Source organism: Sciurus carolinensis, chromosome 11 (genome assembly GCF_902686445.1).
Source record: "Sciurus carolinensis chromosome 11, mSciCar1.2, whole genome shotgun sequence".
Lineage (NCBI taxonomy): Eukaryota > Metazoa > Chordata > Mammalia > Rodentia > Sciuridae > Sciurus > Sciurus carolinensis.
Window position 1 is genome coordinate 73379048 of NC_062223.1, and position 19540 is coordinate 73398587.

Genomic DNA, 19540 nt, shown 5'->3' on the forward strand with positions numbered 1-19540 from the left:
TAATAAGTAATAAATTACTTTTCACAATAATAAAAATATTTCATTACTTTGCCCATTTATTCTTCATTAACTCATTGGAAAGAAAAGAGAAGAAAAGAAAAATCACTTTTCTTTAGGAAAGCATCATTTCTATTCAGTAAGAATATACAGTACAAAAAGGAGATGTGAAGAAATATAAAATACATTATGGGAGAAAATAATTGACAGGCACCTACTATAGGGACACCAAGGAGGGTTTCCATGATCATTCAAGGTATCTAGAAAAATAATCTAAGAGGAATTTGATTTGTGAATAGTCTTCATTTCTATTAAATAATTATTAAATGTTTTATGTTTGAAAGTACCAGGTAGAACAAAGACACAATGTTTTGTTTATTTAAATTTGGTAATATTTTACAAAGCATGAGAGGCCACATCTTAACCTAATGCCTTGGTTTGCATTTTTTTTCTGATTTATACAACTGCAGCTCTACATTATTTATTTTGTTACTTTAACACTACAGGTAATTATGAATACAGTGTGACAATTAAAAATAGCATAATAATGGAAAATGTAAATTTTATGCTATGATCCTTTCTACCTTTCTATCACATATTTTAGACTCTTATGTTGGTGTATATTCACTTAGATTCCTTTGTGTATCTAAAAATTTCCATTTAACTGTATTTAAATGATCCATAATTATATATTTACATGTCTTATATGTATATTCCAAGAATGAAAACTATCAATTTAAAGTTCATTTTATTTTAATATCTTTTATATCTGTTCAGAGAAATATACCTTTTTATTTTCAGTATATTTACTCTACCACATTATAAAGGTAACACAAGTTTTTAACACAAATAGTACTTTCATGAAGGATGATGACTCTTAACTATTTTGAATGATTGTTATTATTTGATAAGAGTAAAAGCATGTTAATAACTAAGAGTAAAAATTGGTTGTCTTTTTGGAGGAAGGATAGTTAGTAAACAAACGTAAGGGAAGGGATTTTGTTGTTGTTATAAATGCTATAAAATTATTGCCCTTTTAAATATTCCTGTAATTCTTTGATTAAAAAATACTAAAACTAAAAGGATAAAATTAATGTGAAAATATCCTTTGAATATAAATATTGTATTATTACAAACCATTCCAGTAATCTGATTTCCCTATATTCTTGTTGTATCTAATATATGCCCTGGGTCAAAAATGACATTCCCAGATTTTCCAAAGCTCCCTTGACATCATATCCAGGTGTTTCCATGGGGGACAGAGAATCTCTATTCCTACAGATTCTGAAGTTCAAATAGAGTTAGCCAAAACTTTGTTTGTGAAACTTTAAAAACAGAGACTAAAATTATCACATCATTGCAACTCAATATAGAAACCCAGTCTACTATACATATTCCAACACAAGATTCCTGGGTCGCTGGCTTAAGAGTTGCTTTCATTAGTACTCCACAACTATAAATATCTATAATAGTAATGAAAGAGTTTCTGGAACAGTACCAACCATATTTCTCTAAAATAAAAGTTAAACATACTATCTACTAAGGAACCTGCATGATTTAAAAACTGTGGTTCTAATAGTTATTCCTGAGAAATGGAAAGAGTGCAATAAGCGGATTGCAACATGGGGCCGAAGTGTTGTCACAAAATGCAGAAGTGTGCTGAGGAGAGAAAACTGAACTGAACCTTAGGTCGATGCTTACATATATGCTTAAGTTTAGTAGATGATTAGGTGGAGAGTGAACTTACCCAAGAACAAGATTTTTGACTAATTACGTAAATTAAGGAAGTGATAGAAACTCAGACTCAAAGTTATAATCAAATTGTTTTAATAATTTCCTGCTAATGTCAAGAATAACACAGAACAGCGTGGCCAGAAGAGAGTCATGAAAGTACAATGATTAATTTATTTCTTGACAAAATGTGTCAGCCTTCTCCGGTTATCATTCTAATGAGTCTCAGGGAGTTGTGAGTAAATCTCCCTGAGATTATTCCATAATGGACACACCTGCTCTATGTTGGTTGTTCTGTCTCAAAGCCACACGCTGTTGCCTGGAATGTGTATAAACTACTATTAAACCCTAAAAAAGAACAATTCTTTATTTGAAACTTTCCTCCTGTCTCATTCTTATAACTTTACTCTCTCTTACTCCTCCAAATATAACACTCTTAAACATTATTTAATTCTCAATTGGTGTCATGGAACATGATAATTTAATTCTCAGTGGAACATGGTAAAATTTTCATACATTTGTTTATGTATGGTATTTGGTACTTAAAGATTTTTCCTCTTTTAGCATTTATACATCAGTTATTACAAATTACAAATTCATATGTCAGTAAAAATATCAATATTGATATATATATATACAAATTATTAATCTTGAACAGGTTAAGAAGATTCACAAGATTTGGTACAAGTCAATAAGAAAGAATGATTCTTCCTTCTCAGTGTAGACAGCACTTTTCAGGCACTATTTTCATCCTTTCCTGCTACTTTCCAAACAAGGCAGGATGGAAATAATTATACCTGACTCCACAGATAATAAAATAATTTCTATCTAAATAGTCATAGGTATGGTAATTACTCCATGACCCACAGTTCCTTCCAATTTGGCTTTCTTTGACAGTTTGTAAAATTTATAAACAATTAAAAAATTTATAAATTATTATTTTTTTCACTTTAGAAGAAACATCCATAAGGAGAACAGAAATATCTGATCCTTGTGATGTCAGCATACAATAAGACTGATGTCCATCCAACAACCTTCATTCTCATTGGCATTCCTGGGTTGGAGGCTGCTCACATCTGGATCTCCATTCCTTTTTGTTTGGTTTATCTTTTGGATCTACTGGGAAACTCTTCACTTCTGTTTATCATCAAGACAGATCCCAGCCTCCATGAACCAATGTACCTCTTCCTCTGCATGCTGGCTGTTGCTGATCTTGTCGTGTGTACTACAGTTGTCCCCAAACTTCTCAGCCTCTTTTGGTTCCATGATGGAGAGATTCACTTTGAAACCTGTCTCACTCAAATGTTTCTGATACACTCATGCTCCACCATGGAGTCTGGCTTCCTCCTGGCCATGGCGTTTGATCGTTATGTAGCCATTTGCTATCCACTAAGACACTCAGCTATCCTGACACACAGTGTAATTGGGGGAATAGGTCTAGCTATTGTACTCCGGGGCACAACACTTCTCAGTCTTCATCCCTTTCTGCTACGTTGGCTTCCCTACTGCAGAACCAACATAATTTCCCACACCTACTGTGAGTTCATGGCCCTCATCAAGATTGCCTGTGCTGAGACACGGATCCGCAGAGCCTACAGCCTCATTGTTGCCTTCCTTACTGGAGGAGTGGACTTCATACTGATCATTTGTTCTTATGTGCTCATACTCCACACTGTCTTCCACCTCCCATCCAAGGATGCCAGACTCAAGACCTTAGGCACCTGTGTCTCCCATGTCTGTGTCATTTTAGTGTTCTATACCCCAGCCTTCTTCTCTTTCCTCACCCACAGGTTTGGGCACCATGTGGCTCCCCATATCCACATATTTGTGGCTAACATTTATCTTCTTGTCCCACCCATGGTGAATCCCATTATTTATGGAGTAAGGACCAAGAGGATACGAGATAGGTTCCTTAAACTCTTCAGCTTTTGAAAGTCTCTGTATGGAAGCATTTTTGATCAGTATATGAATAAAACACTCTTTTATCTATCTTAGAATGTGTGGTTTCTTCCTTAAGGTGCTTTGTAAGATCAGTTGGCTAGGAATTTTCTCTGGGATACAATTTATCCAAAGACAATGTGTTTTGTCACAGATGTGTCAATTGTGGAAGCACATCAGTAATGTTTTCCAAATAAATAGTGGCCTTATTCTAAAATGAGAATCTCATTGTTCTACTCAATAATAATTATTTTAATATAATCACTATAGCTGACATTAATAACTATATACTGTTATTATAGAAACATTGAGTCTGAACATAAGGATAGGATTTCAGAAAACAGAGTCTAAGAGAATATATCATTGTCTTTTTATGACTTTCTTTTTTTTGAGATATGGTCTCACTATAATGCCCACACTTGTTTGCAATCTTCCACGGTAATAGAGTCTGCTGCTGTGCATCACCATCCTTAACTCCTGAACCATTATTACAACCGTCTTAGTACTTCCTAGGATGTTATGTTTAGATTTCTGCTTATTCCTATGTTATTGTTCCCTCTTTTGAGAGATCTTACTTAATCTTCCATTGTCTTCTGATATTTGAAGACCAATTGAATTTGACCCATTTATTTTTCATTTGTCAAGGAAAATATGCTAATTTTTCACTGATAATAAAATTACAGTGTCTCTCTCTGAAATCTTATATTTTGAGATGATCATGATTTTTTAATAGGAAAATATTTAATAGGAACATATGTGCAATGATATTCACCCATTTGAATTATATGACTGAATATTTTATATTCTCATGGTGTTTTCCTGAACATCTAAACTTTTTGAAATCTATTCAGCATTCTGGGTACAGATATATCAAAGATTGCTAAAAGGAAGGAAGTATTTTGATATATTTTCTGTTATTCTTTTTAAGATGTTTGCAGTTCATTTTAACTCTAAGTTCTTCTTTAGCTAATGTGCATAAAAGTTGTGGTAATCAATATTATGAGTCTGGTGTATTACAACTCTTCATCAAACTACTATTTTCTCATAAACAAACAAAACCAAACAAAAAATATATGGGGAATCATCAGAAGTGAAAGAGAAAGACAGACAGACACACAGAGATCTAAACCAACATAATGGAGAACAGCAGGTCACTGATAGACGTTTGTGACACACCAACATATTTACAAATTTCCTTTTGTTCATCTTTTAACTAAATTCCCTTCTTAAGTATATAACTTCACCTTCATCATACACTTTTGCTACATAAAGTTTGCCTTCTCTGTTATCAGTTCCTCTGAAGATTTCATTATTTCACCCTCATTCTTGAACTATACTTTTGTAGCTACCCAATTTGATTTTCCAGTTATAACATTCTGTTAGTCTTTTCAAGTCACTGTCCACCTCTTTAAAATATTATTGCTATAAAACATCTATTGGCCAAATTGTCATTAATTCATAGATAATTATTCTTTCTCACTGATTTCTATTATGTCTTGTGCATTTTTTTGATGTTCTGTTATTTCACATGGATAAATCTCACAGGCATTATGTTAAGTGATGAAACTCAGACACATAAAAACTACATGCTACATGAATGTGTTCGAATGGAACTAAAGAAAAGACAAAACTTCAGTGGAATAGTGTTCTGTCACTCATGCTCTAAGGTTCTACATGCAATTTTTATAAGCAGACTAAAATAAATAAATACTGTCATTACAACAACATGCATAAACCCGAAAGCTAATATGTTAATTAGTCAAGGCACAGAAAGATAATGCCACTTGTTCTCATATAATAAATATGAAGAATCTTAGCTCACAGAAACAGGAAAACAGGGCTACAAGAGATTAGAGACCTAGGACCACGAGTGCATGATGATTTAAAATGCAACATTTAAGTCAGAGGAATGGACTCAAGAAGTCCTGTGTACACCATGATGAGGATTGTTAATAACAATATATTGTATACTAGAATATAGGTAAGGGAACCGATTATAAGTTTTTCAACTTCCAAAAATTAGAAATATGATTTATGTATTAAATAGCTTGAAGTCTTCATTCTAAAATATATACATAGGCCAACACATCATGTTGTACACTATAAATATGTAGACCTTTTCTTTCAAATTAATAGAGTGAGCAATTCTGTCCATAGACATATACCTATTTGTATATTTACAATATCAAAATCAGTTCTAATTGCTCTCAGTAGTTAAGCTGTAAAAAATCACTTGAATTCCTAATTAGCAAATATGAAACTATTCATTACAGTGTTAGGTTCATATGAGCCTCAGATTATAGAATTTTCTCAAGTGATCAAAGTATAACTTTGTGTTATGGGTATGTTTTATTGGGAACATCTCATTTAATCTATAGTTCTTACAAACAAACCACACAATCTGATTTAGTGCCAGGTGCTCAAGGGACCACTTGTATTATATAAGTATTTATGCTAACATCCTGCTATGATCTGCCTCCACTCTTCTCAGAATTGAAAACCTGCTCTTCCACATAATTCTTTGTCTGTGCAAAGCATAGTAGGCATTTTAAAAATTCTTCTGCAGTGCCCCGACATGCATAACCGGCCTCTGTTGGAAGGTTTTTATTTTTGTGTGTGTGTGTTATTACCTCTTAAAACCTGCAGTGAGATGCACCAACCAAGAAGAATTGGTTATATCTCAACTCTGGTTAAATCGAATGTAAATGACTTTGTCTTCCAGTCTCATAAGAAGATTCTTCTCTATACCAGTTTTTAGTGGTTGATATCTCAAGATACACAAATGTGCCCTTTTCTTCATCAATTAAGAAATTTTCAACAAATTGAGTTTAAAGATCTAATTGACTTTTATTAGTGATCAAATAATGGGACATCATTCCATCTCAAAACAGAGAGAACTCTGCTGAGCAGGCAGAACAGTTGGGTTTGTAGAGTAGATTGAGCAGGAACAAGAACACAGAGTATGAGAAAAAAGTGAGTTGGTTAAGATCACCAACTTTGGACCCTTGTAAGGGTCCAAAGAAAGGGACTTCTTTATGCTGCACGGTCAGGTCAACTGGTCCCTTTCTTACTGGTTGATGAATGTCCTATTTGTAGGAGAAACTGATCGGCTTGGAGATTTCCTATTAGCATCTCATTTAATTACACTACACTTAGCACAAGTGACTCCTTGCTATTTTGTTCAGGAATACTCATACCCAGTGCAGGGCCTCAGTCCAAACCAGGGGTCTCCAGCAAATTTTATGTAACAGAACTTTCTCACATCTTTATCACACATGAAAGGTGATACTTTAAAACTGATAGGCCTCAGATACAATGATCTCTTCCTTTCTGGGATAATATTTTGGATTCATTACCTTTGAAGTTATAATCTAAAGAACTGTAACCCATTTGAGGATGAAGATTATCTAATAAAATTATTTTCTCAAAGTTTTTTTTTAAGGCACATGAGAAACTTCTGGCACTTGGGAACAATGCATAGAACTTCAGCACCATACTTGGAGACTGCTTTAAAGATTAGAATTTATAAAAAAAATGGAAAAGAGAGAGAACATGTTATCATAATAGATAGCATAAAGGACATTCATTTACATTATGAGCAGAAACTAGATCTCAGATCCTTATCTTGGTCAACCTCAACTTGAACCATCCATGTCAGGAATTGAAAATTTTGACAGATATTTGCATGTCGAAAATGACTTTGACCATCAAAGTTGACTTAGGATTTCAAATACATTTTAAGGACTAGACAAATTTTCAGTTGAGTCTCAAATTATATGTATGTAATTTCTATTAAATACATACTTAAGATGTACATGAACAATATAAAGAATTGATATAAAATGATAAAATCCCAAGTTTTACAATTAACAAAACTGGTGTCAAATTTTCCACATTAGTGTTTAGATACAATTTAGTTCTCATCATTTTGTTTAATATAATTAAATTACTTTATGTGAGATTTATTCTGATTATTTGTGAAAGGAATATGATTAATATCACAACACATGCTTTGGATTATGATATAAAAATTTGAAAGCTAATGTGATGTAAGTATTCAAAATTATACAAATAGAAAACTATGAAATAAAATTAACCCTGATATCCAGATGAAATAAATTATATTAGTATATTTTATACTTTTCTATTAAAGATAAAAAGACATTTTAAACAAAACTTTGAGTCATAATTTTCTTTTTGTATACCAACGTGTATATTTTTAGTAACCAACAATCCTGAGTTTCTGCAATCCTGCTGAGATGAAGACTCCCTAGATAGACAGTGAAGACTCACTCCCTCCCACTTCCTGGATTCTCCATTTAATAGATGTTGACTAGTGCACAACCATAGAAATGAAAAGATGTGTCCCACTTGTGTACAATGGATCAAAATGCGGTCTGTAAAAATAAAAAATTAATTAAAAAAATATATAGAAGTTGCATTTACAATTCAAATCTAAAACTCCCAATGGTTTCTTTCCCTGACACTGTGGGGAAGCCATTCACCTCCCTGCTCATGGAAGCTTAAGCACCTAGAAACTGTCTATGACTGAGTTCATTCAGAAAGGGAGAATAGAAGATGTGCTCAAGTCAGGTGGGTGCTCTTTTTGATCAACACAGAACCCTAGAAAGGTAATGGCAACTCTCACCACATCCTGAACTAGTTGGACAATAGTCAGTAGGTTCCAGGGCTCTACTGAGATGAACCAAGCACTGAAAAACTGATGAACATAAGATTTCTAGGGAGAATAAATGCTACTGGTTTTGGGGCATCCTGAAAAGGTTGCATCTATTGTGCTTAATGCCATCTCTACTCTTTTATATCTTGGGACTAGGCTGCAACTTTCCTTAAATATACACATGTATATGGGTTTTACTGTATAATTCAACTCATCAGTGGAAGAAGGAAGTGCTTAGGGGAATATGCTGAGCAAATCTTAGAAATCTATGCATTTTCAACAGTTCCATCCTACTCAAAGTAGTCAGAAATGCACCATGCCATTTTACATTTATAAAACCCTATGGGGTACATACAGTTGAGGATTTAATAGAAGCATTAAAACTTCATAATTGCTGGAGTTCAAATGTCAGTTTCACTAATTGACAGTAGAATAGCTCTGGGAAACCAACTCGTCAGTCTTAACTACTTTTCTTATCTATGTCATAGTAGGATCACCTACCCCAGAACTCCCTTGAGGACAAAATGGGAAAAAGTCAATAGTACAACTAACATATTACATAATAACAACATCTATTAGATGCTCAATTCATGTCAGATTATATTATTTTATTTTTGTGAAGAGATGGATATGGGGCACAGGATTTCCCCAAGAATCATTAGAGACCATTCATTTACTCTTCTCCAAAAGCATATATATGTTTCTTTCTCTTCCATTCCCTTCCAATTTCCTCATCATGTAGTCAGAAGACAAATAGAGGCTAACCAGATTTAATATTGCTTGAAACTTATCCCTGGATATGTCTCAAACACTCAATATCACAATCAGGAGATTGTTAGTATTGCCAGGGTCTGAGAATTTTTACAGACTATACTATATTAACACTGATAAATTTATAATTATTTGAGATTGCTTATCTTAAAATTATACTGAAATTACTTTTCAGAAAAATAAATTACTCCCTCACCTTTCCCCTTCTATTCTGCATTAATTCAATAGAATGAAAAGCAAATATATGGAAAAATACAATTTATATCCAGTAAGAATCTGAAATACAATAAAAAAGATATGATAAAATATAGAATACAATATGAAAATATATTTTTATGAGTCAAGTGCACATACCAAGTGACAACCAAGGAAGTTGTCAATGATTTTTCAAGTATTTAGAAAAATAATCTTAGAGCAGTTGATATGTGAATGGAGACTTCCCTTCTAGTCAAAAGCTCATAAATGATTCTTATCTCTGGGGAAAAAAAACACATTGAAGAATGACACAGCATCATTGCTATCATCCATTGGAGACAGATGTGGAGAAATGTATTTCAACGATTAGAAGATTCAGTAATACAAGACATGGGAACCACATCAAATTAACGTCCCTGGTTTGTATTTTTATGCAATTAATGTTATTTCAACTCTGAATTTTTTATTTTATTATCTTAAACACTACAGGTGACCATAAATATGTTAAATACATTGTGGCTGTTACAAAAAACACACCAAAGTTGTGCTGGGATAGTAGTTCAAGGATCAAGTGCTTGCCTAGCATGGAGAAGCCTTGGGTTCAATTCTCAGCAACACAAAAAACAAATAAATAAAATAAAGGTTAAATTCTTACAAACACACACACACATACAAAACAGTGACAAATGTAAATTATTCTGTCTATGCTCCACTTTATTCATCACATGTTTTTGCCTACTCCTAAGTTTGGTGCAAATTCACTTAGGTTCCTTTCTGTGTCTAAAAACTTTTCAAATTCAGTGAATTCACATTATATCCATACATATATGTTTTATATATATATATTCCAAATAATAGTGGAAAATATCAAATCGATATACATTTTATTTGAATACTTTTGATATCAGTTCATAGAAACATGACTTATTTTCAGAATATTGATTATAGCATAATCTAAATGTCACAAAATTTTAAATTCAACTATTACTTTTATGAAGAATCACTACTATTAGTAATTCAAATAATTAAATTATTATTTGATTGTAGATATTGTATTATTAAAAAACTTTCCAATAATCTGGTTTCCTATATTCTTGTTCTGTCCAATATATACCTTGGGTCAGAAATGACATTTCCAGACTTTCCAAAGCTCCCTTAACACAATATGCAGCTCTTTCCACAGTCAAAAGAGAATCACTATTCCTACAGAGTTTGAAGTTCAAATAGTGAGAGCAAGCAGAAACTTGGGACTTTTGAAGACTGGCTTAAGGGTTGCTTTTCAGTATCACTGGTACTCCATAACTATAAATATCTATAATAATAAAGAAAGAGTTTCTGCAACAGTGCCAATCATATTTCTAAAAAAGAAAAGTTAAAAGAGTCTACTAAGGGACCTGTATGATTTTTAAAATGCTGTTCTAACAAAAGGAATAAGTGCAATAAGTAAATTGCAGTATGGAGCTACTGGTAGGGTCATGAAATGCAGAAGTATGAAGAGGAAAGGGAAAATCATAAACTGAAGCTTAGGTAGAATAGAAGCAGGGAGAATGAATTTACCCAAGAGCAAGTTTTTTGACTAACTACATAAATGAAAGTAAGTGATGAAACCTCAGACATCAGGTTCTAATCAAATTGTTTTAATAATATTCTGCTAAGGTGAAGAGTAACACGCAACTGTGTGGCCTGAGGAGGGTCATGGAAGTGCAATGATTTGTTCATTTCCTAACAAACTGTGTCAGCCTTCTCCTGTTTTCATCTTAATGAGTTTCATGCAGTTGTGAGTAAACATCCTTGTGATCATTCCATAAATGACACATCCGCTGTGTGCTGCTTTTTCAGCACTATCTCAAAGCCACACGATATTGCTTGGCATTTGTGTAAACCACTAGTGCTAAATCCTAAAAAAAAAAAAAAAAAATTTCTAGTCAAAACTGCTTCTGTCTCACACTTATAACTGCCCTATTTCTTCCTCCTACAAACATAAACTCTTAAACATTCTTCAATTCTTGATTGTTAGCCCCATGATAGGATTTTGACACATTTAACTTTGAATTTTTATACTTATTTTCACACATTTAGTATCCATACATCATTCATATTAGAAATTAAAAATTCATATATCAATGTCAATATACTGGTAAAAATTATTAAAACTATTCCATGCATGCTTCAGAAGATTCACAGTATTCAGTATATCTTAGTAAGAAGAATTGAATACTTCTTGAAGTTCTCAGTATATAAACACACACACACACACCATTTTTATCTATATTTAAGTGGTAATAACATCTGACTCTGTAGACAATGAAAACTTTTCTATCTAAAAATTCACAGGTATGGTAATTATGCAATGACCCATAGTTTCTTGCATTTTGGTTTTCTTTTGACAGTCTGTAAAATTTGTAAATTATTATTTTGTCAGTTTAGAGGAAACATCCATAAAGAGCAAACTGGAATATCTGATCACATCCTTGGATGTCAGCATACAATAAGACTGATGTCCATCCAACAACCTTCATTCTCATTGGCATTCCTGGGTTGGAGGCTGCTCACATCTGGATCTCCATTCCTTTTTGTTTGGTTTATCTTTTGGATCTACTGGGAAACTCTTCACTTCTGTTTATCATCAAGACAGATCCCAGCCTCCATGAACCAATGTACCTCTTCCTCTGCTTGCTGGCTGTTGCTGACCTTGTCGTGTGTACTACAGTTGTCCCCAAACTTCTCAGCCTCTTTTGGTTCCATGATGGAGAGATTCACTTTGAAACCTGTCTCACTCAAATGTTTCTGATACACTCTTGCTCCACCATGGAGTCTGGCTTCCTCCTGGCCATGGCTTTTGATTGTTATGTAGCCATTTGCTATCCACTAAGACACTCAGCTATCCTGACACACAGTATAATTGGGGAAATAGGTCTAGCTATTGTACTCCGGGGCACAACACTTCTCAGTCTTCATCCCTTTCTGCTACGTTGGCTTCCCTATTGCAGAACCAACATAATTTCCCACACCTACTGTGAGTTCATGGCCCTCATCAAGATTGCCTGTGCTGAGACACGGATCCGCAGAGCCTACAGTCTCATTGTTGCCTTCCTTACTGGAGGAGTGGACTTCATACTGATCATTTGTTCTTATGTGCTTATACTCCACACTGTCTTCCATCTCCCATCCAAGGATGCCAGACTCAAGACCTTGGGCACCTGTGTCTCCCATGTCTGTGTCATCTTAGTGTTCTATACCCCAGCCTTCTTCTCCTCTTTCACCCACAGATTTGGACACCACTTGACTCCCCATGTGCACATATTTGTGGCTAACATCTATCTTTGTGTCCCACCCGTGGTGAATCCCATTATTTACAGAGTAAGGACCAAGAGGATATGAGACAGGTTCCTTTAATTGTTCAGTTCATCACACTATAATGAAGTGTTTTCACTTTTGATCAATATCTGAGTAAAACACTCTGTTATCTGTCTTAAATTATGTGGTTTCTTCTTAAAGTCCTCTTTTCAAGATCAGATGGCAAAGAAATTTCTGCGTGAAGTCATCTATCTAAAGACAGTATGTGTTATCACAGATGTAAGTGTCGATTATGAAAGCATACTAGCAGTGTTTTCCAAATAAGTTGTGAGCTTACTCTAAAATGAGAAATCATTATTCTGCCCACTACTAATTATTGGAATTTAATCACTATAACTAACATGCTGTGTATATGAGAGTACCAGTTAATAGAAATACATGTATAATATCAGTATAGGAAAGATAAGTCTGAATTCATTTAGGGATTAGATTTGTAGAAAAGCAGGATTCCATGCAAAAATAGTCATTATAAACTATCATTTTCTGACCTTCTTTGGTTTGTTTGTTTTTGAGATGGAGTCTCACTCTGCTGTCCGGCCTGATGTTCAAGCCTCCTGAGTCATGGGAAGTATATGTGTGAGCCTTTATGAAAATCCTCTTAGTTCTTCCTAGGATACTATGTTTACATTTCTGTTTATTCCTATATTATTGTTGCTTACCATTCTTTTGAGAGTCCTTACTTTGTCATCAATTATTTCTCATATATGAAATGAAGATTAGTTATATTTGTCCTATTTATGTTTCACATGTCAAGAGATAATGTGCTAATATTTCCAAAGATAATAAAAATCCCATGTTCTCTAAAATCTTTTCTTTTGAGACTATTAAGATGATGTGTTTTTCTGTAATTGGAAATATTCAATAGAACTGTATTTTTGCATAAAAAATTTAACTTCAGATGTATAAATGGAGGCATGGAGAAATTAGTAAATCACTAGAAAAATGTTTTAGCCAGATACTTCACCCCTCAATCCAAAAATGTGAGGAGAATCAACATTTATTAATCCATTTGCTGGATTCCAAGTTCTCTACTGTGTGTTTTATATGCATAATTACTAACATTTTTTTTATATTTGGATATATTTATTTTTTCTCTTTTTTAAATTTTTTTATTTTTTACTAACTGTATTTTGATTCATTGTACACAAATGGGGTACATTTCATTTCTATGGTTGTACACAATGTAGATTCATACCATTTGTGTAATCATACATGTACATAGGGTAATAATGTCTGTCTCATTCCACCATTTTTTATACCTCCTCCCTCTAATTTCCTTCTACATAATCTAGGGATTCCCCATTCTTCTCTCCCTCCCCTCCCCCACATCCCATTATATGTCATTCTCTACTTATCAGGGAAAACATTCAACCTTTGGTTTTTTGGGATTGGCTTATTTCACTTAGCATGATATTCTCCAATTCCATCCATTTATTTGCAAATGCCATAACATTATTCTTCTTTATGGCTGAATAATATTCCATTATGTATATATACCACAGTTTCTTTATCCATTCATCTGTTGAAAGGCATCTACGTTGGCTCCACAAACTAGCTATTGTGAATTGAGCTGCTATAAACATTGATGTGACTGCATTGCTGTAGATGCTGATTTTAGTCCTTTGATCATAAACCAAGGAGTGGGATAACTGGGTCAAAAGGTGGGTCCATTCCAAGTTTTCTGAGGATTCTCCACACTGCATTCCAGAGTGGCTGCACCACTTTGCAACTCCACCAGCAATGTAAAAGTGTGCCTTTTTCCCCACATCAATGCCAACATCTATTATGGTTTGTGTTCTTGATAATAGTCATTTTAATTGGAGTAAGATGAAATCTTAGAGTTGTTTTAATTTGCATTTCTCTAATTACTGAGATGTTGAACACTTTTTCATATATTTATTAATTGCCTGTATGTCTTCTTCTGTAAAGTATCTGCCCAGTTCCTAGGCCATTTATTGATTGGGTTCTTTGTATTTTTGGTGTGAAGTTTTGTAAGTTCTTTATAAATTTTGGAGATAAGTGCTCTACCTGAAGTGCGTGTTCTCCCACTCTGTAGGCTCTCTCTTCATGTTCTTGACTGTATCCTTTGCTGAGTAAAAGCTTTTTAGTTTGAGTTCATCTCATTTATTGATTCTTGCTTTGATTTCTTGTACTTTGGGAGTCTTGTTGAGGAAGTCTGATCCTAAGCCAACATGATGAAGATTCAGGCCTACTTTTTCTTCTATTATGTGCAGGGTCTCTTGTCTAATTCCTATGTCCTTGATCCATTTTGAGTTGAGTTTTGTGCAGGGTGAGAGATAGAGGTTTAATTTCATTTTACTACATATGGATTTCCAGTTTTGCCAGCACCATTTGTTGAACAGGCTATCTTTTCTCCATTGTATGTTTTTGGCTCCTTTGTCTAGTATGAGGTGACTGTATTTGTGTGGTTTTGTCTCTGTGTCTTCTATTCTGTACCATTGGTCTGCCTGTCTATTTTGGTGCCAATACTACGCTGTTTTTGTTACTATTGCTCTGCAGTATAGTTTAATGTCTAGTATTGTGATACCTCCTGTTTCACTTTTTCTACTCAGAATTGTTTTGGCTATTCGAGGTCTCTTGTTCTTCCAGATGAAGTTCATGATTGCTTTCTCTATTTCTATGAGGAATGCCATTGGGATTTTATTTGGAATTGCATTGAATCTGTATAGCTCTCTTGGTAAAATGGCCATTTTGACAATGTTCATTCTGCCTATCCAAGAACATGAGACATCTTTCCATCTTCGAAGGTTTTCTTTAATTTTTCTTTAATGTTCTGTAGTTTTCATTGTAGAGGTCTTTCACCTCTTTTGTTAGATTAATTCTCAAGTTTTTTTTTTTTTTTGAGGCTATTGTGAATGGAGTGGTTTTCCTAATTTCTCTTTCAGAGGATTCATCACTTATGAATATAAATGCATTATATTTATGTGTATTGATTTTATGTCCTGCTACTTTGCTGACTTCATTTATTTGTTCTGAAGTTTTCATATGGAGTTTTTTGGATCTTCTAAATATAGGATCATGTTATCAGTAAATAGTGACAGTTTTAGTTCTTCTTTTCCTATTTGTACCCCTTCAATTTCTTTGGTCTAACTGCTCTCTCAAGTGTTTCAAGGATGATGTTGAATAGAAGTGGTGAAAGAGGGCATCCCTGTCTTGACTAACAACATTTTTATATTTAATCATCATAGATACCTAATGACAAATACTTCAGCATACTCATATATGTAACTGACTAGTAAGTCAAGAAAGATTTGAAGTCTTTCTGCTGAGAAGTCACAATTTTTCTATAATTTCACAATTATTTAATGTATAGCCAAATCTCATCAAATACAGATTTTAGAAACAGCTTTCCACAAACTCATTTGCTGAAACTGCTCCTTCCATACTTGTAACCATGCTTAGTTGAAGAAGTAGTTGACAAAAGTTTATTGACCAGAATTCACTGGGGAGACTGAGATGCCTAAGGCAGCGTTTGTAATCAAGAAAGGGTTTCTGTGGTACACTCAATAAGTAGATATTTTCTTTCCATTGTGATTCCTGAAAAGATGGAGAAAAAATAGAAGCAGAGAGGTGTGCTTTCCAAATAGTACTTTCATATTGATGAAGACTATTGTGGAGGTTTTGGTTTGGTTTTAACAGTAAACATCTCATTAAACCCTAGAGTTAGGCATGTATTCCTAATTGAATCAGGGGAAATTCATTGCATGGAGGAGCATGGAGAAACACAGGACTTCTAGAGAAAGAAAACTTACTGAGAAGTAGAGGGGAGAGCTTCTTAATTCAACTCACTCAGTTTATTCCTTTATTCCCATGTTTTATGGGAGATTAAACTTATAAATAATGGAATTCATTGTTACATATTCATACATGCCTAAAATATAACAATATAATTTGGCCAATATCATTCATTCCCCAGTACTTCTCCTTTCCTTCTCCTCTTTTCTCCCCCTGGTCCCCTTTCTCTACTATACCGATTACCTTCAATTTTCATTAGAGCCCCACCCTAACTTTCTTTTCTTTTTTCTTCTTTAGCATCCACATATGACAGACCCTAGAGTTTCTGAACTTGGCTTATTTCTCTTATCTTTGTTTTAGTCAGCTTTACAGTTACTGTGACCAGAAGACCTGATGAGAACAATGTAAAGGAGGAAAACTTGATTTTGGCTCATAATTTCAGAGGTCTCAGTCCATAGATAGCTGACTCCACAGCTAATAGGCCCAGGTTGAGGCAGAACATTATGGCAGAAGGGGACAGCAGAGGAAAGCAACTCAGGACATGGCAGCAGGAAGCAGAAAGAGTGTTCCATTCAGGAGGGACAAAATGTAAACCCCAAAGGCACGCAGACAGTGGCCCACCTCCAGCAGCGACACTCCGCAAGCCTACAGTCACCACCCAGTCAATTCATATGAGCAGATTAAGTCACCAGTAAGGTTACAACTCTCATAACCTAATCATTTCACCTCAGAACATTCCTGCATTGTCTCACACATGAGCTTTCAGAGTGCAACACATATCTATAATATAAGTACATAAGGTTCTCAAGTTCTCTCCACTTTCTTACAAATAACATAATTTTATTCCTCTTTATAGTTAAATAAAACTCCATTGTGTATATATATATCACATTTTCTTTATCCATTTATCCATTCACTAACATCTTGACTCATTTCCATGATTTGACTATTGTGAATTGTGCTGCTATAAACATGAGTATGTATCACTGTAGAATGATGACATTAATTTTTAGCATAAATTCCACGGTAACTCAGTTTATTCTTAGCAAATTTTCAAGTTCATCACACTTTTTCAGTAGCATATAGTGAATAGAGTTATGGAGAAAAGATTAACTTTATGATACCTAAAATCGAGAGCAAAGGAAAGCCAGGCATGGCGGTACAGGTCTGTAATCCCAGCATCTTGGGAGACTGAGGCAGGAAGATTATAAATTCAGAGTCAGCCTAGGCAATTTAGTGACCTCCTAAGCAACTTAGTGAGACTCTGTCTCAAAATTTTTTTTTTTTTTTAAAAGGGCTGGAGATGTGGCTCAGTGTTTAAGTGCCTGTGTTCAATCCTTGGTAGCAAAAAAAAAAAAAAAAAAAAAAAAAGTAAAGAAAAATATTTTGCTCCAGTAGTTTGAAAAATTGATTCAAGTAGTGCTGGGGTTATAGCTCAGTGGTAGAGTGTTGCCTAACCCACAAGGCTCTGGGTTTGGTTCTCAGTGCCACATAAAAAATTGACTGAGTACATAAATATTCATTTTTAGATTAAGGACATGACGTTGGAAAAATAACATCTAATGATTACACAGTCTCTCCTCCATTCTTTATGTATCTTAACCCATCGATTCCTTCCACAAACTAGACAAGATTTGTAGCATTAATACTATTATTTTACAAATAAGGACACTGGAGCAGATAGTCAAAGAGGTCGTTAAGATGAAGGCGGTAGCTGTGTGTGAGTGAGCCGGTGGGCCTGTGGCCACCGCAGAGCTTGTGGCCACTGCAGAGCATAAGCAGGCCCCGGCGGGCGCTCCCCCAGCCTCTCTCCCCATCAGAACCATGTCAGGCAGGTCAGTTGGAGCAGAAATCAGAAGCCGGGCCAAAGATGATATCAAGAGGGTCATGTCGGTTATGGAGAAAGTGCACAAATAGAAGTGGGCGTCTGTTGGTGACCGTCCCTATGAATGTACAAGTGGGTTCCTATGACGGGGCCAAAGGTTGACGACAAAAACAAGGCTAAGAAGAAAGGCAAAGAGAAGTGTGGCTCCGAGGTCACCACTCTGGAGAACAGCTCCTCCCCGAGATGATGGACATGCACCACGATAACGGCAATCCGAGCTCCATGGCAGACGCCTCCCCCATCAAACAGGAGAACGGCAGCAACTCCCACCCTGAGCCAGAGCCCGACTCAGCCATGCCAGCGACAGCACAACGCCAAAGTGGACCTGGCGCAGGCAGACCCGGAGGAGCCCCGCGGGGCTGAAGACGCTTCTGATGAGCAGAACTCACGGTCTTCCATGGAAAACTCGATGAACAGTTCAGAGAAAGCAGAACGGCAACCATCTCCAGAGTCGGGGCTGGCGGCAGAGATGTCCACAATCTCTCAGAAAGATCTGGAAGGAGTGCCACCCTCTAAAGAGATGAAGGTGGAGGCCTCTCAACAGAACCCCAAGAGATGTAGGCTCGGAGCTCAAACCTCCAGTCGGTGTTCCACAGCAGGCGCATCAGCAGACTTTTTCTAGAAAAGTGCTGCCCCAGCGATTCCTCGTGGGTGCAAACAGGACTACTGAGGTTTCAAGTTTACCAAGTGCAAATCCAAGAAAACCCAGAACGGCGAAACTTCTCAGACACTGAAGAACTCTGCTGTGAAGCGAAACATGGAACCTAGAAGCTGCTGGCCTGGAGAGGGCTCAGGAGTGTCCACACCCTCTTGGAAGATTACAAGATTACATTTGTGTTTCTGCTGTTTCACCCCGTCTCCCCGACGCCCACTTCTCTATTTAACAATATAAGCTCTTTGAGGGTAGTACTCATCAGGAATTCGCTTTTTGTCAAGGACTTTTCACTGTTCTACCAATTCCTTCCGCTTTCCTTTTTTTTTGTGCCTTGTGCCCTTGAGGTGACCTCTGGCATGTTTCCTGTGGTTGTTTTGCATCTCCCTTTACAAAGTGCCCTCTCCTTCCATCTGAGGCAGCAGCAGCCACCTTCCTTGCCCCTCTCCTCCCTGCCCAGGACTGCTGTGGAGTAGGCAGGCAGGAGCTGTGGGACAGTAGACACTCAGCTGGCCCAATTTCGGGAGGGGGGATTTGGGTACACCCTGAGCCCTGGGTGACCTTGACACCAGCTTCCAAG

At 35.5% G+C, this 19540-nt stretch overlaps 2 protein-coding genes and 1 pseudogene across 2 annotated transcripts; all 3 read left to right on the forward strand.

The window, feature by feature from the left end:
- Window positions 1-2706: 2706 nt before the first annotated feature.
- Window positions 2707-3660, forward strand: LOC124959577 (olfactory receptor 52D1-like). Its single transcript, XM_047517984.1, has one exon. It carries the CDS (start codon window positions 2725-2727, stop codon window positions 3658-3660), a length of 936 nt encoding a protein of 311 aa, XP_047373940.1. The 5' UTR covers window positions 2707-2724.
- Window positions 3661-11785: 8125 nt separating this feature from the next.
- On the forward strand, window positions 11786-12691 carry LOC124958073 (olfactory receptor 52D1-like). The gene has a single exon (XM_047515769.1). It carries the CDS (start codon window positions 11786-11788, stop codon window positions 12689-12691), a length of 906 nt encoding a protein of 301 aa, XP_047371725.1.
- A 5556-nt stretch (window positions 12692-18247) lies between these two features.
- LOC124959578 (B-cell CLL/lymphoma 7 protein family member A-like) lies at window positions 18248-18930 on the forward strand (annotated as a pseudogene).
- Window positions 18931-19540: the final 610 nt, after the last annotated feature.